Source organism: Nicotiana attenuata, chromosome 10 (assembly GCF_001879085.1).
Source record: "Nicotiana attenuata strain UT chromosome 10, NIATTr2, whole genome shotgun sequence".
Taxonomy (NCBI): domain Eukaryota; kingdom Viridiplantae; phylum Streptophyta; class Magnoliopsida; order Solanales; family Solanaceae; genus Nicotiana; species Nicotiana attenuata.
In genome coordinates, this window is record NC_031998.1 from 627,006 (window position 1) to 642,655 (window position 15,650).

Genomic DNA, 15,650 nt, shown 5'->3' on the forward strand with positions numbered 1-15,650 from the left:
AAGCCACTTCTATTCCTACCAGCACCCCAGAAAAAACCATCTCTTACATACTTTACAAATGGTCCTGGAGGAGTGTCCTCTCAACAGATATACTCCACAGCAAGATGAGTACAGATCAATTGAATCTGACGATAAAATAATTGGGGAACAAGATGTTGACAATGATTCCAGTGATGAAGATCTTGAAAAGGAACAACATTATGATCTCCTGATTGCTGTAGTGAATGGAAAGTCAAACCAGAAAAATGTTGCTTCTGCAACAGTCCCACCCAGAAAGAGCCCCTCACCAAGGCTAACCAGGAATAGAGCTACTAGAAATAGAAGTAGCAGTGTCCAACCAAAACACAACCACCTCCTTCCAATGATTAGTAAAATCATTTGGAATGCAAGAGGCATCAGGACCTCAGGAGCCATTGAAAGGCTCAAACTCCTGAAACAAATCCACAAACTTTCTTTCATTTCTGTCCTTGAACCTTTCCTAGACATCAACACCTTTAAAATCCAACTCTCAATGCATCAAGTTGATCCTAATGTCAATGATAAGATCTGGGTATTCTGGGATAAGGAATTCACTACCAAGGTTTTAGATCATGATGATCAACAATTGTCTTTGGAGATGAAGCATGTTGAAAATGGCAACTTGTTTCATCTAACAGTCATCTATGCCAAATGCAAACCAGTCCTCAGAAGGCCATTGTGGAAAGTTCTAAAGCAGAAAGCATCAACCTGCAGTGTTCCATGGTGTGTCATAGGAGATTTTAATGTCATTGCTTCTGTAGAAGAAATGATTGGTGGCATTTCATACCAGATGTCCAAGAGTCTTGATTTTCTAAGCATGATGGAGGATTGTGGCCTTGTGGACTTAGGTTTCTATGGTTCTAAAGTCACATGGTCTAATGGAAGGGGCAATGTTCTATTTTGTGGAAAAGGTTAGATAGGGGACTGGCCAATGATCGCTGGCTAGAAGCCTTTCCTGCTACCACAATTTCTTATTTAGCTTCAGCAGGATCTGATCACAACCCCCTACTCCTGGAACTTCATACAAGACAAGACAATGGCAAAAAATACTTCGAATTCCTCAATTGCTGGGTAGACAACAACAGCTTTCTCCCCCTGGTCTCTGAAAGCATGAAGAAAGAGGTTAGAGGTAATGCTATGTGGGTGTTTCACTAAAAAATGAAAGCACTAAGCCATGCTCTAAGTCTTTGGTCTAGACAACAATATGCGGATATCTTCCAAAAAGCTAAAGAATTGGAACAAAAGGTGAAGAATGCAGAAATGATCTAGGCCCAGACAAACAATGACAATGACAGAGCAACTCTCAATGAGCTTAAGGCTCAATATGTTAGACATATGAAGGTTGAGCAGGATGTTCTGAAACAGAAAGCACAACTACAATGGTTCAAAGAAGGGGATGCCAATTCTACATACTTCCACAGTTTAATAAGAGGAAGAAGAAGGAAATTGTACATCCACAAAATCAAAAATGAGGAAGGATAATGGTTCCAAAGAGATGAAAATATAGGGAAGGCTGCCAATGATTACTTTCAGAACCTCTTCACAGACCCTGGCTCGATTATAGAGAAGACTTGCTATCCATTATTCCGACCATGATATCTAGTGATGACAATGATACACTCACCAAGGATCTATCAATGACAGAGCTCAAGGAAATAGCATTCTCCATGAACCCTACTAGTGCAGCAGGACCTAATGGCATGAATGGGAAGTTCTATCAAGCCTGCTGGGAAGTGATCAAGGAAAATTTACTCAAAGTTGTTTTGTTATTCTTTATAGGCAATCCAATGCCCAGATATATGACCAATGCATGCCTTGCTCTCTTTCCTAAGGTTGAGTTCACTAACAGTCTCACAGAATTCAGGCCAACCAGTCTCAGCAACTTCATAAACAAGATTATCTCTAATGTTATTTGTTCAAGGCTTGCTCCCATCCTCCCAAAGATAATCTCTGCAAACCAATCTGGCTTTGTAAAGGGCGGGAACATCTTTTAAAATATCATGTTGGCACAAGAAATAGTGCATGGTATCAAGAAGCCAACTGTGGGGTCTAATGTGGTCATCAAGCTTGACATGACCAAAGCCTATGACAGAGTATCCTGGAGTTTCACCTGCATCATGCTTAGGAGAATGGGATTCAGTGAAATGATCATTGAGATGATCTGGAGAACAATGTCCAACAACCGGTATCAGTCATTGTTAATGGCACTAAATGTGGATTCTTTCAGTCTACAAGAGGCCTTAAACAGGGTGAACCACTTTCCCCATCCTTATTCATCATATGTGCTGAACTATTGTCTAGAATGCTCAACATTCTGAACCATGATCAGTTGTTTCAGGGATTTTATATAGAGAAGAGAGGTCCTCAAATCAACCACCTGAGCTTTGCAGATGATATCATCATCTTCACCTCTGGAGGAAGAACTTCCCTGAGAAAAATCATGTGGATCCTTAGAAATTATGAGAAGACATCTGGCCAACTCATATACAAACACAAGAGTCAATTCATGAATACTTCCTGTGCCCTCCCAAGTGCTATCAGAAGAATTCAAGAAGTGACAAGCTTTTCTAGAAGGGATTCACCACTCACATACCTGGGCTGCCCTCTATATACTAGTAGGAGTAGAATTATGCACTTCAATGGTCTCATTTCCAAGGTGATAGGCAGAATAAAAGGCTGGCATGGTAAGATGTTATCCTATGGTGGCAGGGCAACCTTGATCTAATATGTCCTTCAATCCTTACCAATCTATCTTCTTTCAGCAGTATCCCCTCCAAAGACTGTTGTGAAGCAAATTGAAAGGTTGACAACTAGCTTCTTCTGGGGAATGGATAAGGACAAACACAAGTATCACTGGGCATCATGGTCTAAGCTATCCTTCCCTCTCAATGAAGGTGGTGTGGGTTTCAGAACCATTCATGATACATGTAAAGCCATAGAACTAAAGCAGTGGTGGAATTTCAGAACAGCAAACTCTCTTTGGAGTTCATTCTTGAAGGCAAAGTACTGTCAAAGATCGAATCCCATATCTAAGAAATAGGACTCAGGCTAATCACAAGCATGGAAAAGATTAATGTTCAATAAGAACGAAGCAGAAAAAATAATTGAATGGAGACTCTATAATGGGAAATGCAGCTTTTGGTGGGGCCACTGGCTTGGCTCTGGACCATTGGCATATAGCATAACAGAAGGGGGCAGACCAGGCAACACATCAGTGTCTTACTTCTGGAATGAAAGCTAATGGGACCTTCAAAAGCTCAATATAGCTTCCTCAGCACACAAAATTCCAGAGATCATGCTGACAACCATCCATTTCAACCTTAACCTTCCTGATAAACCCATCCGGACACCTACTAAGGGCAATTAAGGGCAATTTCAATTGTGCTTCTGCATGGGATCTCATCAGAACGGAAAACCCCCCCAACATCACCAACAGAATGACTTGGCACGGGAAGATCCCTTTCAAGTGGTCATTCTGCTTGTGGAGAGCACTTAGAAACAAACTCCCAACAGATGATAGAGTGATGATTTTCAGCAATCCAACAATTACCAGGTGTGTATGTTGTTTTATGCATGCTCTAGAACAGTTGACCACCTCTTCAGCTCTGGGAACATTGCAGGAATCATATAGAAGAAATATGGAGGCTATGTAGGCATTCAAACTGAAAACCTGTCTCTGAGGCTGCTTCTTATGAAATGGTGGATGTTGAAGACTTACAACTCTATGTAAAAGCTCTTCTTAGATACCCTCCCTATTATCATTTCTTGGAACTTGTGGAATACCAGATGCAGTGCAAAGTATAGGGCAAAAACCACCTCCCTGACGAGAGTCCTCTACCCTATCAACTCTGACATCAACTTACTCCTAAGATCAAATTTTCCTGATCTCCAATGGCCTTTCAACTGGGGGGAACTCTATGCCTTTATTGAAAATCTTTAGTATCACACCACCTCAACTCAAGTGATTTGGAACAAACCAGACAATGGTTTTGTTAAGATCAATTCTGATGAGAGTGCAATGACCAATCCTGGAAAGATTGGAGGGGGTGTCATCATCAAAAACCACCATGGTCAATTTATCCATGCAATTGCATCTCCCTTAGGGAAAGGTTCCAGTAATTTGGCTGAAACTGAAGCAACTTCATTAAGCATCAACTGGTGCATTAAGAATGGATTCACCAAAGTCCGCCTTGAAGCTGATTCTGCATTGTTAAGCCACTGGTTGACAATTGATGCAGTACCGCCTTGGACTCTGAACATGCCCATCCAAAAGCTTAGGCAACTCTGTCAACAATGTGAAACTATTACATACACTCATGCCAATAGAGAAGCCAACACTCCAGCTGACTCACTTTCCAAAATTAGCCACACCCTTCCAAACATCACCCACTACACCAATATGAATGAGCTACCCTCTCACATTAGAGGCCAGATTCACCTAGACAAAATGGCCACCCCAGCTTTCAGGTATAAACTGACCAAGAAGCTTATAAACCCTTCAGTGGCATCCCCATCCTCCTCACATGGTTATGGTTAACATATTCTTTAAAAAGGGGAGCAGGCATAATGGTCCAAGCAATTCATCCATTATGTGGAAATGTGTAATCATGGGATTTTCACTAACTCATTTTGTTCTGTTGCAGGTTGTCTTCTCGTATGAACTACCCAGTTATTTGTTGTTGTTTTAGGGTGTGGTATTAGCCTATGGGCTCATCCTCCTAGAATCAAAACAAAGGACTGATGTAGGTTGTAAAGAGCAGAAAGTCCACCCTCTAAGGCATGCAATGGAATTTCATAGTAGCCCCCTCACTTCACCAATCATAAAAGCACACAACAGCACCACCTTCTGTGTTTCCAAACACAAGAACTCACAAAAACACTCTCATAAACAATCATACACTCACATACATCAATCAATAAACACCAACCTTCATTCAAAATGAATCAGTATATACAAGGGCCTGATTGCAAACAAACAAGAACCTCATGATAACAATAGATCCAAAAAACTGGGCAGAAATGCCAAAATTTTCTTAACCATGTTTGCAATTTTGCAGGTTCCTATTGTTCCTTCTTGATTTGCCAATTGACATATTTTCAGAGTGTGGTATTAGCATCTATGATGCTAATTCCTATGGAAATACACCAATTGGCTAAAGCACAACATTAATGGAATATGGCTAACAGTCGTTCAATGATAGAAATCCCCCAAAAAAAACCAAAAAGAAAGCACCAATTTCAGCAGTAAACATCAACAAATCAGCTGAACAATCCTTTCCCTCACCTTAATGGTACAGCTTTCCCACAGTATGCAAGAACCCCTCTCAAGCTAACCGTGCACTACATCACAGAAGGGCTACATGCATATGCAACAGAGCTGCCTCTGCATCTGTCTCTGCTGCAGCTTCTGAACTCCCTCCAAACCACAGAAATAAACATAAAAATGCAGTCAACACAAGAACCTAGAAACAGTTGCTTATCTAAAAGCAGAGCTGCCACCACTTCCCCCACATCCCCTGAACCCATACTCACTTCCAGAACACACAAGAACGTAGAAACTGAGCCCCCTTTCACAAACATGTTTGCTAATTGTTGCATGTACCAGGGATAAGCTCAAACTACTGGTGCAACAATTAGGAGTGTGATAGTTTATATAAGTCCACCAAACTATAGAGTACCAGGTCCTCTATGAGTGTCCACTGAGAACGTTAATGAAACAGTAAGTACATAAGACAGGGAGTTTTACGTGGAAAAACCCCTGCTCAAGGGGATAAAAAACCACGACCTACACCGGTAGGATTTCAACTTCACTATGAGCAACTTTTAGATTACAACCTATGCCATATTGGAATTAAACTCCTAATCCCTCACTAACTCGTAATACACCTATTACAAGCCATTTTGCAATACGCCTATTACAAAGACTTCAACTCATGACTATCTCTTGTCACGACACAAACACAGAGGGTTTATTGTTTTACAAAGGGGGTCCTAAGCAACGCTTCTAGCTAAGCAAATTAGGAATTACAATGAAGAACAATTACAAAGTTACAACTCAACTAAGGATAAAAAATACTAGATTTAGGAACTGGTCCGTAGTAGCGTTAAACTTTGTTCTTGAGGCACTTGAGAATTGAATACACGAATCTCAGAAGGCTTGAATGCTTGGAGTGAATTCTGAAGTGTTCAAGTGATGTTTTGTTGTAATACTCTTGTTAATACACCTTTGATGACATCACTTGAATAATGTAAGCACTTGGATGGTCAAAAGACAAGTGACTACAGAACTGTGTTGCACTGTTTCTGTGTCAGTCACTTTCTAGCTGTACATAGTTGACTTTCGTACTGCTGTCAGGGAAACACAAGGGATCAGGTCCCTGTGTTGGTTCTCTATCTTCTAAAGTTGCAGCAGTTAACAATAGATGGAGTCCGTTGATTATCAATGTGTACCAAGTGTGTCAAGTTCCCCATCTGGTTCTTTGATAATAAGTTTGTTAGATCATCAAAACATAAAGCTAAGACATTGAAAACCCATCAATTTCCCCTTTTTGATGATGACAAACTTAGACATTGATAACAGATCTTTAGAACAGAAATAACCAGATTAACCAACAGGAACTTCACAAGTTCCCCCTTAGTTTAAGTTTCGCCCTTAATTAGATCCCTGTTTCAATTATACTTTCCCGTTTTGGCATCATTAAAAATACACAAGCAGGCAATCAGCATAAAGAAGTCTAACCTAGCTAACTCATGCGACATATGTGCACACAACATGATAGAAAAGAGAAACAGAGAACATAACCATTTAGATAGCAAAAGAGGATAGTTTTTATAGATAAAACATATGCCTTTGCTATACAACAAAGGCAAAGATTGGACTGTTGTCATTGGGAGCAGTACCGGTACATCCCATCCACATCAAAACAAAGGTAAACAAAAACAACTGCCAAGTCATTAAAACAAGAAAGGAAAATCCAGAAACTGGTCACTGAAATGGGTTGCTTAGGGGGCACTAGGAGTAGAAGTCTTGGAAGTTGCAGCAAGGGTTTGGAGAACAAGATCTATTCAGGCGTTCACCGACTTTTGCTCGAAGAGCAGTTGCTCTTTCAGGTTCTCCACTTGTGCCCTGAGATCAGCATTTTCTTTTGTCAAACGAGCTATCTCCTCATTTGGGGCCCCTTGGGCCTGTTGACCTTCCAGGATAGCTTTCCTCGCCTTCAATCTTCGAATCACCTCAGTTGCGTTGTTTTGAGCATTGATGAGCTAAGAGATTGTCGATGTAATACCTACCCCCCCCCCCCCCAATTCTTCTCGATGCACTCACATTCTTCCAAAGTTGTGTGATAGAAGGTCTGCTTCTTGGTCCCTACTTTGCACTGTCCCAGTGGCACTTTGAAGAACTTAAACACGTGCGTAAGGAGGAACCTATACGGAAGACCATGATTGCCATCCTTGAAAGTGGCTACCTTCTGAATGTTCTCAATCATGATAGCAGGCAGATTCACAGCTGAAAATCCATCTAGTGCCTCCATTAGATACAGGTCTGATTTTGAAGCCATGGACCTCCTCTCAGCACGGGGTAGGAGAACTTTGTTTACTAGCTCAAACAACAACTGATAAACAGGCAACAAGGCTTTCTTGTGAACCCGTTCCCCCTGCTGGTTTGCTCCTTCCTTTACAATTGTATTTCTGAATTTTGCACCACACACATCCTTTACAGAAGACACGCCAACAGTAGGAACTTTAAGAATATCCCCAAGTAGAGCCACATCAAACACGATATCCACCCCATTCACTAAGGCACAAATGTGGTCGGTATCAACGGGAAAGAGGTAAGCATAGAAGCTTTGAACCTCATCCTCATACACTTTGGGTGCATCTAGTTGGACAGATGCCCCCACCGTTGAAACTCAACCATCTCAATTACTTGTCGCATGCCAGCCATTTCAGAGATTGCTGGGTCAAAAGTGTGACCGATCAAGACCTTTTGGTGCCTCAAACGTTCTGAAGCAGAACTAGTTTCACTTCTCACCCTCTTGTAGAGCCAGGTTCCTTCGTAGGTTCCAACTTTCTCTTGCTAGACTTGACCAGAACATCCTCATCAGAAACTGATGGTTCACTCACCATATCTTTTAATTTTCCACTCTTCACAACAGCTTTCAACTTTGAACTGGGGGTTGTAACATTCTCAACTGAAGCAGATTGCTTCTTCTTCTGGGACCTTTTCACCAAGGAACTTGGTTCCTCTGTTGCTTCCTCATCCACTTCCACCACAGGGACATCCTTATCACACACTACCTCACCATTTTTTACCAGCCTCTTCATTTTCTTCTTACTGCTCCTTTTGCTCTTTTGGAGGGCAGACTCATAAGCGTCCTTTGCTTGCAACCTAGTAGTAGGTCGCTTAGTAGAAGACTCATGAGTGAGTACTGCTCTTCGCTTGACAATGAACGCATCAAGAGCAATGTTGTCTTGATCTTCCTCATCACTAGACCTCATTTCAGGAACCAGAATGTCCAAGGGCTCAACACCAAAGTGTGGAGAAGGTGCAGGAGCAGAACTGACCTAGGAGTGGGAACCTTGACCTGTTTCCTCCGGAGAGGGGTCAGGTCCTTTACGAGAAGGCCTAGTAGCTTCTGCTGGTGCAGAGCCTTTAAAGAGCACCATGGCTCCTTCTTCCACCAACCCATGTGTCTCATTCCTCTAAGACCTGGGTACACCAGAAATTACCTCATGCAATATTCCATTTGCAGATACAACAAATATGGTCGCGACGATTTCATCCTCCAGAGGCTCCATGGACATCGCAGAATCTGAAGTAAGAATGGCGGACGGTTGATCAACCTTAGTCCCTGAAACCTCTACAAACTTTGGAACTTTACCCTGTTCTCCACTTTTGCCTTGGTTGGTGAGACTCTCAGTCGATAGAGACGAAGGAGCATCGGTTATAGGGGTTTCTGAGGCCTCATCATTTAGAGGGAGAGAAAGGTCTGAGATAGTCGCATTAGGATAGGAGAGTGAAGGGAAATCTGGGTTAGGGGTGGTTTCAGTGATTGAGACTGGAATAGTAATAGAGGATTCATCAGGAACGGAGGACTGAAGGGTTTTCTCTGGGTTAGTATCGACTGAAGGAGGGATTTTGGAGTGATTGTCAGCCATTGAAGAGATATAGTTGAGAATTCTTTGGAGAATGTCTGAGGAGAGAAGTATGATCGGTCAAGGGAAGAGAGGGTTTTAATGATAGAAGATAATTATGAGGAGAGAGATAGGAACCGGTTCTGAAATGGCGGTAGTGCGTGGGGAGTTGCAACGTTTCAGAGGGAGATGGGAAGGATTTGAAACGAAAAGACGTGACAGTAGAGTCTGAAAAGGTGGATGACATGGCAGTTGATATTTGCACCTTTTCAAGATGTGTATTAAATAATGCATAGGACTACTAACCTTTGGTACAAGAACCGGGTTCTTGACCTATCTTTGAAAATTTCAATCCTCTTTCACCACCTATGCAATGCATCTACAGCTTCTATAATCATCATGCGTGTCTACCTGCAACGGTATTGAAGCGAGTTAGACTTGGCCAGAAAACACTTTAGCTAATATTACCTGAAGGTGACTTTCATAGACAACTGATAGGGATCGGGTTCTCAGTTAGGCTTCAATAGCCCCAGCTTCACCCTATTTCTTTCAAAATGCTCCCTATTCAATGCTTTGGTGAAGATATCTGCAATTTGGTCTTCTGTACTGCAGAACTTCATACAGATAAGCCCCTTCGCCACATTGTCTCTCAGAAAATGATGTCTCACATCAATATGCTTGGTTCTTTTGTGTTGAACTGGATTCTTGGCCATGTTGAAAGCACTGGTGTTATCACATAGAAGAGGCACACAGTCAGTGTATACACCAAAATCTTCCAATTGTTGTTTGATCCATAGGAGCTGAGCACAGCAAGAAGCTGCAGCTACATATTCTGCTTCAGCTGATGAAAGAGCCACTGAGTTTTGCTTCCTTGTGCCCCATGAGATGAGACACGATCCTAGAAAGTGAGCCATTCCAAAAGTACTTTTCCTATCCACAATATAACCAGCATAGTCAGCATCAGCATACCCAACAAGATTAAAATTGTCACCTGAAGGGTAGAACAGGACCAGGTCTTGTGTTCCCTTAAGATATCTCAAAATTCTTTTGGCATCCTTCAGATGAGATTCCTTGGGATTTGACTGAAACCTTGCACATAGCCCCACACTAAAGACAATATCAGGTCTGCTGGCAGTGAGGTATAGAAGAGACCCAATAATGCCTCTATACATGGTTTGATTCACAGGAGATCCAGACTCATCCATGTCCAGTCGAGTAGCCGTTGCAATGGGAGTGTCTATCACTTTTGATGCCTCCATATCAAACCTCTTCAAGAGCTCCTTGATGTATTTCTGCTGGCAAATGAATGTACCCTTTGTGGACTGCTTCACTTGAAGACCAAGAAGAAATTCAACTCACCCATCATGCTCATTTCAAACTCACTTCCCATGAGTTTTGCAAATTCTTCACACAGTGAATCAGCTGTTGCCCCAAAAATGATATCATCAACATATACCAGAACAATGAGCATGTTCCTCCCCGTTTCTTCAGGAACATGGTGTTGTCAATTTTTCCTCTTGTAAAACCATTCTCTAAGAGGAACTTGGACAACCTTTCATACTAAGCTCGAGGAGCCTGCTTCAACCCGTACAATGCCTTGTCCAGTTTAAACACATATTCAGGATGTTCATGGCATTCAAACCCAGGAGGTTGCTTTACATAGACTTCTTCCTTAAGAAATCCATTCAGAAATGCACTTTTGACATCCATTTGGAACAAAGTGAATTCCATATGTGATGCAAAGGCAATTAGAATTCTAATAGCTTCCATGCGAGCAACCGGAGCAAATGTCTCATCATAATCAATTCCTTCTTCCTAATTGTAACCTTGAACCACTAGCCTGGCCTTGTTCCTTGTAGTGTTTCCATGTTCATCAAGCTTGTTCCTGAATACCCACCTGGTTCCTATGATGGTTCGATCTGAGGGTCTAGGTACCAGGTGCCATACATTGTTTCTTTCGAATTGATGCAACTTATCTTGCATGGCTGTAATCGAGTCTGCATCCTTTAGGGCTTCCTTGATATTTTTGGGTTCTATTTGGGAGAGAAAAGCTGAGAAGGCAAGTGAATTTCTGGCTTTTGATCTGATTTGCGCTCCGGAATCCAGAGGGGTAATTATGTTCTCAAGAGGATGAGAACTTTTGTGTTTCCAGTTGGGCATTTGAGGCTCACTTATAGAGGAGTTGGGTGGATCTGACTGGTTCCCTTGTGTTCTTCTCTCAGCTACTTGTGGAGTAGCTTGCACTGCATCAACCACTCTTTCTTCAGCTTCAGTGGTTGTAATTGTGGTACGTGGTTCCCTTGAGGAAGAAGCTGCATTGTCTCCACTTGGCTCCTTCACTTGACTCATCATGTCTGCCTTTCCATTTGTCATGTTGATGACTTCACCTGAACCAGTAAAGGTTCCCCATCTTGATCATCCTTGTTGATTTTCTCACAAGAGGGATATGACTCGTCAAAGATTACATGAACACTTTCCTCAGCACACTGAGTCCGTATATCTTGTAAGCTTTGCTTTGAGAAGAATACCCAAGAAGATTCCTTCATCACTTTTGGCATCAAATTTTCCAAGTTGATCATTTCTATTGTTGAGAACATAGCGCTTGCACCCAAATGTTCTTAAGTGAGTCAGCTTGGGTTTTCTTCCATTCAGCAACTCATAGGGGGTTTTGTCCAGGAGTGATCTGATCATGCACCTGTTCATCAAGTAGCAGGCAGTGTTGACAGCTTCAGCCCAGAAGTTCTTTGCAATCCCACTGTCAATCAGCATTGTTCTTGCCATTTCCTCAAGAGTTCTATTCTTCCTTTCGACAACTCCATTTTGCTGGAGAGTTCTTGGGGCTGAGAAGTTGTGGGTAATGCCATTTTCTTTACAGAACTCGTCAAATTTGGCATTGTCAAATTCTGTTCCATGATGTGATCTTATACATGCTACTCTAGACTCCATCTTCACTTGGATTTTCTTCACAAAGGCCACACATACTTCAAAGGTTTCATCTTTTGTTCTCAGAAACCGAGTCCAAGTGAACCTGGAGTAGTCATCCACTATCCCAAAGATGTACCTTTTTCCTCCCCTGCTTTACACTCTCATGGGGCCACATAGATCCATATGAAGGAGATCAAGTGGCTTTGAGGTGCTGACATCCTTCTTAGACTTGAAAGAAGACTTCACATGCTTCCCTCTAGCACAGGCACTACAGACTTTCTGTTCTTTGAACTTTGATATGGGCAGACCACGGACCAGGTCCTTCTGAATAAGTTTATTCAGAAGAGAGAAGCTTGTGTGCCCCAATCTTCTGTGCCATAGATCAACATCATTGTTAACAACTTTCAAGCAACTCAGATCACCACTTTGTAGAGACTCAAAATCAGCAACATAGATGTTCTTGTATCTTTTGGCCAGAAGTACCACTTCACCAGTTACCAGATTTGTAACTGTGCATATTTTGGACAAGAACTCCACCTTGTTTCCTTTATCACAAATCTGAGAAACACTCAGGAGACGGTACTTGAGACCATTGACATAGTACGCGTTCTCAATTGAGTGAGTGAGTGACTTCCCGACTTTTCCAACTCCAAGAATGTATCCCTTTTTCCCATTGCCAAAGGATACACTCCCTCCTTGCAGGGCTTTTAGTGAAAGAAAGCCCATGGTGTTCCCAGTCATGTGCTTTGAACATCCACTATCCATGAACCATTGTTGACTGCTTCCTTTCACTATTCCCTGCACAAGAAAATCAAGAGTTAGTTTTAGGAACCCAAACAAGTTTGGGTCCCTTGTAATAAGCAAGAGGATGAATAAGAGCTCTCTTGGTCCATGCAGGTAACATGCGTTTTTTATGGGTGGCACTTGGTCCCTTTTTAGTAGTTACCTTTTCAGCAAACACTTTGTTTTTCTGAATAGACTGAACCCTGCCTGGCAAATTTCCTTGAAATGCCCATTGTTCCCACAGTGGGTACACAGCTAGTTATCTGGAATAGTAACGTACTTGCTATGGGGGTTGTAAGGAGTTCTCTCCCTTTGAACCCTATTCCCTGCCTGTTTCCACCATTATTGATATACATGTCAGTAATAGCTTCAGAGGACCAGGTCCACTTAAGGGACTTTTCAAGATCATTTTTTACTCTTTCCAGTTTAGCTTGGAGATGCTTATTTTTCTCAAGTTCAACACACAGGCTAGTTTTCCCAGCTTTCAACTCGTTTTCAAGTTTAATGTGTGCCTCACTAGCTACCTCTTTTCCTTTCTCAGAATTTCCAGACCTAGACTCAGTTCCTAGTCCCTCTATAGTTTCCTCAGGTCTGCAATCACTATTAAGAGATCATCTCTTTCATCCTCTATTGCAGTCACTCTCTTCACTAAAGCATCCTTATCTTTACTTAAATTCTCAATGGTTTCTTTTAAGTCAACAACTAAAACCACCAAATCATCTCTTTCATTCTCTACACTAGCAATTTTTTCTGTTAAAAACATTTTTTCATTCTCCAAATTACTTATGGTTTCCTTCAGATCAACTACACATACTACCAAATCATCTCTGGTTTGTTCAGCTTCTCCTAGTTCTAAGGTTAGGGCATCTTTATCTTCTAGCAGACTATGATACGCATCAATTAGAACATTTGCTAATGACATGAGTTTCTTAGGGGAGTAGGATTTCAGATTTCTCTGAACATCCCTGAAATTTACCTCATCGTCACGCCTCCTTTTTTACACGCCTACCCCGGAAGGATAGTGTATAAGGGAGTTTTTCCAATTTAAGTGACATTATTCGAAATGGGATTATTTATTTATTTCAGAGTCGCTACTTAGGATAGGTTTGGCTTTTGGTGTCCCAAGTCACCGGTTTATTTTGAATCCCAAATCGAGGAAGATTTCGACTTTCCTTGTGAAGTCTGCGAACCAGAAATTCTGAATAAGGAATTCTGTTAACCTGAGGGAAGGTGTTAGGCACCCCCGGATTCCGTGGTTCTAGCACGGTCGCTTAAACTATCATAATTGGCTTATTATCTGATTCTAAAACATGTTCATCCTATAGTGCAATTTTAAAAGTATTTACAGCTTTTAATTAATTTTTAAGGAAGGTTGAACGTCGTTTAAAACGTATTTTTGGATCACGTCACATGAAATGCACCCGGATCCGCGACACATTTTATTCAACGTTTTGGGATTTGGATTTGGGTCACATGAAATGCACACCCGAGTTTAGGAAGGTAAAATTATTAAATAACGCGCCTAGATCAACTAACGCGTTGTTAACTTTGCGGGAGGCCATGAAAATTCGCTAAATGGCACGTCCCAAGTTCTAAGTATTTTAATGTAAGTCTTTAAAGAGGGCCACACAGTTTATAATTTTTGTTTGGCGCGGCGCACCTCATTTTCATTTTTAAAGGATATTAAACTAAACTTGAAGGTCCAAGGACTATTATATTATCTAAGGTGGTCTTCCTAAAATTATTCTAAGGGTATGACTAATTGGCTAAGGTCATAAGAACTAGATATGGGCTGTGAATTTAAAATCTAGTAACTAAGTACAAGACTAAGGTGACACAACTGGGCCTGAACAAAGGCCCAACATTTATCGTTTGGAATTCTGAGGCTACCTGCGTATAAACGCTTCAGCTGTAAAGCTTATCGGTAGTTTGGGCCTCTAGACAAGCCCATTTCAACATCTGGGCAGCCAACAAGTATGAAAGTGAATTTGAATTGTGTTTAACTTCTTTTAAATTCGAAAATTAAGGAAATGAAACAATTGAGAACAACTACAAATATTTAAAACAACCAAGACCAACTAGAACAATTAACAACTAAACTGCTCAGAATCTGTGTTTAATACCACTAGAACTATTTAAAACAACTGAAACATTTTTAAAACAGCCGAACAACAGGTACTGCTCACGATCTAATTCCAGCATAACTAACACTGAATTTAAGATATAATTAGACTTAGCCATTTCAGTAAAAATGAAATAATTCAACTCCTAATCAAACCAAATTACATGCTGATTTTAACTTCAAATCTCATGCACATTCACTTGTTTATAAACTGATGTACTAGCATACCTACCCCTGAATTTTAACCGCAATTAAACTTTAATTATTTCAACTTTATAGAACCTATTCATGGATTGGAACTTGAAAATAGCAACTGAAGCTTTCAACTCAACTAAATTAACATGAACTTAAGTGCTGAATGTTTCCATATAACAGTCCAGTACACAGTCCTTTTATACACCTCAAATTCAATGTACAAAGCCTAAATCAACATGTATCATGCTAATTCTAATTCAGGAATGTAAGAAATACAAACAACAATAAAATCAAAACACTTTAGTTCCAATATCCTCTTCATTCAGCACGAATTTCAGATCCTTTACATATGTAGAGAGAAATCCTCAATTGTGAGCTTAAGAGTATACTTGGAGATTGAACAAAGGAAACAAATGAAGATCAGCAGAGTAACTCAGCAGTCAAACCCAGCTCAAGGTCAATTGCAAGCCCA

General features: G+C 41.1%; 2 protein-coding genes across 2 annotated transcripts; both read left to right on the forward strand.

Moving 5' to 3' along the window:
- Positions 1,611-2,012, forward strand: LOC109233517. Its single transcript, XM_019399406.1, has one exon. It carries the CDS (start codon positions 1,611-1,613, stop codon positions 2,010-2,012), a length of 402 nt encoding a protein of 133 aa, XP_019254951.1.
- LOC109233518 lies at positions 2,019-3,058 on the forward strand. The gene is made up of 3 exons (XM_019399407.1): positions 2,019-2,267; positions 2,357-2,702; positions 2,784-3,058. The coding sequence occupies exons 1-3, from the start codon at positions 2,019-2,021 to the stop codon at positions 3,056-3,058; spliced, it is 870 nt and encodes a 289-aa protein (XP_019254952.1).

What these genes read in the sequence shown, in the direction of transcription:
- LOC109233517 (XM_019399406.1), top strand. Translation starts at nt 1,611, where the DNA reads ATGATATCTAGTGATGACAATGATACACTCACCAAGGATCTATCAATG.
- LOC109233518 (XM_019399407.1), top strand. Translation starts at nt 2,019, where the DNA reads ATGTTGGCACAAGAAATAGTGCATGGTATCAAGAAGCCAACTGTGGGG. An exon ending in TACAAGAGGCCTTAAACAGG is followed by an intron (nt 2,268 to 2,356) that starts GTGAACCACTTT and finishes CAGTTGTTTCAG; the next exon opens with GGATTTTATATAGAGAAGAG. An exon ending in CAGAATAAAAGGCTGGCATG is followed by an intron (nt 2,703 to 2,783) that starts GTAAGATGTTAT and finishes TTCTTTCAGCAG; the next exon opens with TATCCCCTCCAAAGACTGTT.